The sequence below is a fragment of the Blastomyces gilchristii genome, assembly GCF_000003855.2.
Source record: "Blastomyces gilchristii SLH14081 genomic scaffold supercont1.48, whole genome shotgun sequence".
NCBI lineage: Eukaryota > Fungi > Ascomycota > Eurotiomycetes > Onygenales > Ajellomycetaceae > Blastomyces > Blastomyces gilchristii.
Genome location: NW_003101635.1, coordinates 117,179 through 119,833, shown reverse-complemented (window position 1 = coordinate 119,833; position 2,655 = coordinate 117,179). Strand labels below are relative to the sequence as shown.

General features: G+C 30.9%; 1 protein-coding gene across 1 annotated transcript; it reads right to left on the bottom strand.

The window, feature by feature from the left end:
• Positions 1 to 1,365: 1,365 nt before the first annotated feature.
• Positions 1,366 to 1,786, bottom strand: BDBG_18044 (uncharacterized protein; the record flags this gene model as incomplete). Its single annotated transcript, XM_031725634.1, has 1 exon — positions 1,366 to 1,786. A coding segment is annotated over one exon (419 nt), but the record flags the coding sequence as incomplete, so codon positions are not given.
• Positions 1,787 to 2,655: the final 869 nt, after the last annotated feature.

The following is a 2,655-nucleotide window of genomic DNA, read 5'->3' as shown; positions in this document are numbered from 1 at the left end:
CTGTTCACTGTAGTAATCTGAGTGAGTGAAGAGAGACAGTATAATGTGTGAGACAGAATCATAAGATAAAAGCTGCTGAACCTAGTTACTGAACACTGTATTATATAGAGATTATATAAGAGTAGTGACTAGCAGATAAAGAAAAAGTATAAGAAAGAAAAGAGATAATGAATTAATTATTAACTGTAAGAGTCAGCTGTAAAAAGACAAATTTTATCACACACATCTCACTCATTTTCATATATCACATGTTTAATCTATTTCCAACATCACATCATCTGAAAAACATTAAAAATAAAGAAAATCTCAAAACTTGAGATCTGAAAGAGATTCAAGAGTCATAAGTCACTCTTGTAATAATACTGTACATGTCTCTGATTTCTCTACTACTCTATATATGACATTAATATCATTTATTGCAAGATTGACTGAAATGTCAATATAGAAATGTGTATGTATATGTGTAGAAAAATTGAAGAAGAGCATGAGATTCACAGAATCAGAAGTCAGAACAGAGAGAACAGAGATGAAAGAAACAGAAGAAGAAGAAGATACAGAACTGAATGAATGACAGTAGAAGTCACTCAGAACTGAATACTTATAACTCAGTATATGCACAATCTTCTCTGCAGAAGAGAAAGAGAAAGCACTGAAAGAAGCTTAAGAGCAGAAGAGAATAGTCTCAGTGATGTGATTATCTTTGATTAAAATGACCTCTGGCACCAGAGTAACTAAGAACTATTATTAGTGTATAAAATCATAAAAGCAGAGATAATAATTACTGAATAAATATCTACTGATCTTAGAATTGTACATGCAATTACAACACACACAAGGCTTCTCAGAAACAGAAAGAGAGATATAGAGAAATGTAGAAAGCAGAATACAGTGTGTAAACAGCTCATTCTCATGACAATATCTCAGACAAGATATATAAGTCTCACACTCATGAGTGTAAAAAAGTATGACATTTATATTCTTATTTCTTAAAACACAGATATTCTTTATCTGCATTACAAAGTCAGATAATAAATATCAGAGAATAGACTGATACAGATCTATCATTTTAAAGGAATTTATCAGAGTGAATATATCTGTAATGTTAAACTTTATAATTATAAAAAGTCTCTTGATATCTGTGAATATTATGACTTTATATATAATAAAACTTATAATGATTTCTTCTAAGAACAGATAAATCAGTGTCAGAAAGAAAAAGATGAAAAAGAAAAAGAGTTATAATCTCAACACTGTTGAGAGAGAGAGTGATTCTCTAATATAAATGAATAATTGTCTTATCATGAATATTTAAAATGAATATAATAATCAGTGTTTAAGATCAAGCTTCAGATAGTCATGTTATACACTGTCTTTATATAATAAATTATTCTAGAGATCAGTAAGAAGAGCAGAAGTGTACATGCCAAGAAACATGATTCACTGAGTCTATGCAACATCTTCTTGAAATGAGAAGAGCTAGAAATGAAGGCAGCAGTAAGAGCCGGAGTAGCAGAAGTAGAAATCACAGAAACAGAGATAGCAGGAGTGAGAGAACCAGACACAGAAACAAGTGTAGAAGATTGAAGAGAAGTAGCAGAGAAAGAAACAGAGAAGAAAGCAGCAGAGAAAGAAGCAGCAGAAGAAGCAGAGAGAGACATAGAAGACTCAGTTATATATAACATAGATAATTTCTTCATTATCACATTCTTCAAGTTCTTAACTAATAATTCAATATTGAGGTATTCACTATTATCTACAGACACAGATCTGTCAATATGTGAAGATTCTATATGAATCAAAACAAATCAGCATCTGTATTAATATAAAACACAATCAGATATCTGCTGAGAAAAGAAGATTGAGAATATATAAGAAGATAAAGAAGATATATCATTTATAATAGTATATTCTAGTAATTATTAGAAGATAAACAAGTTCTGATCATATTTCATAACACATTACACTTACTGCTAACAAACTGCCTGATATGAGTACTACAATAACACTTGTTATAAGAATGAGAAGTCATCATCAGAAACATGTATAATGTAATAGATAAATGAATAAAAGATGTTGAACAGAAGAAGAAGCAGAAATCTTAAAGAAGATAATAACATTTAATGATGATGATAATGAAGAAGATGATTGAAGAATGAGCAAAGTTAGTGAATAAGAGATGTAATATAGTGAAAGTTTCTTTGTGAGAGTATACACAGAATACTAGCTGAATCAGAAATAGATCACACAATCATGAATACTAGTGATGTGCTAATCTGCATGAAGCTAGAACAGAAATTATGATCACATGAGCATGACTGAATCTGATGGAGAAGAATGTGGTTTGAAAGAATGTATAACTGTCAGATAATAACATGGTCACTTCTGAACTTGCTTACAAATATAAAGGAGTCATAGCGGCCATCAATTAATTTAGTGTACAGTATATAAGAAGTCAGCATACACCTGTAATTATACACTGGCTCAAGCAACCTTTGAATCACACTGTTTCAGATAATGCGGAACTCAGAGTTCAGGTCAGTTGATTATAGCTGACTCATTTCATGAGATATTATCAGTCACAGCTGCAGGATCTCTTATCAAGAATATTCTAAATCTCTCACTCAAGCTTATTATCTTCTTCTATGATGCCTGGTG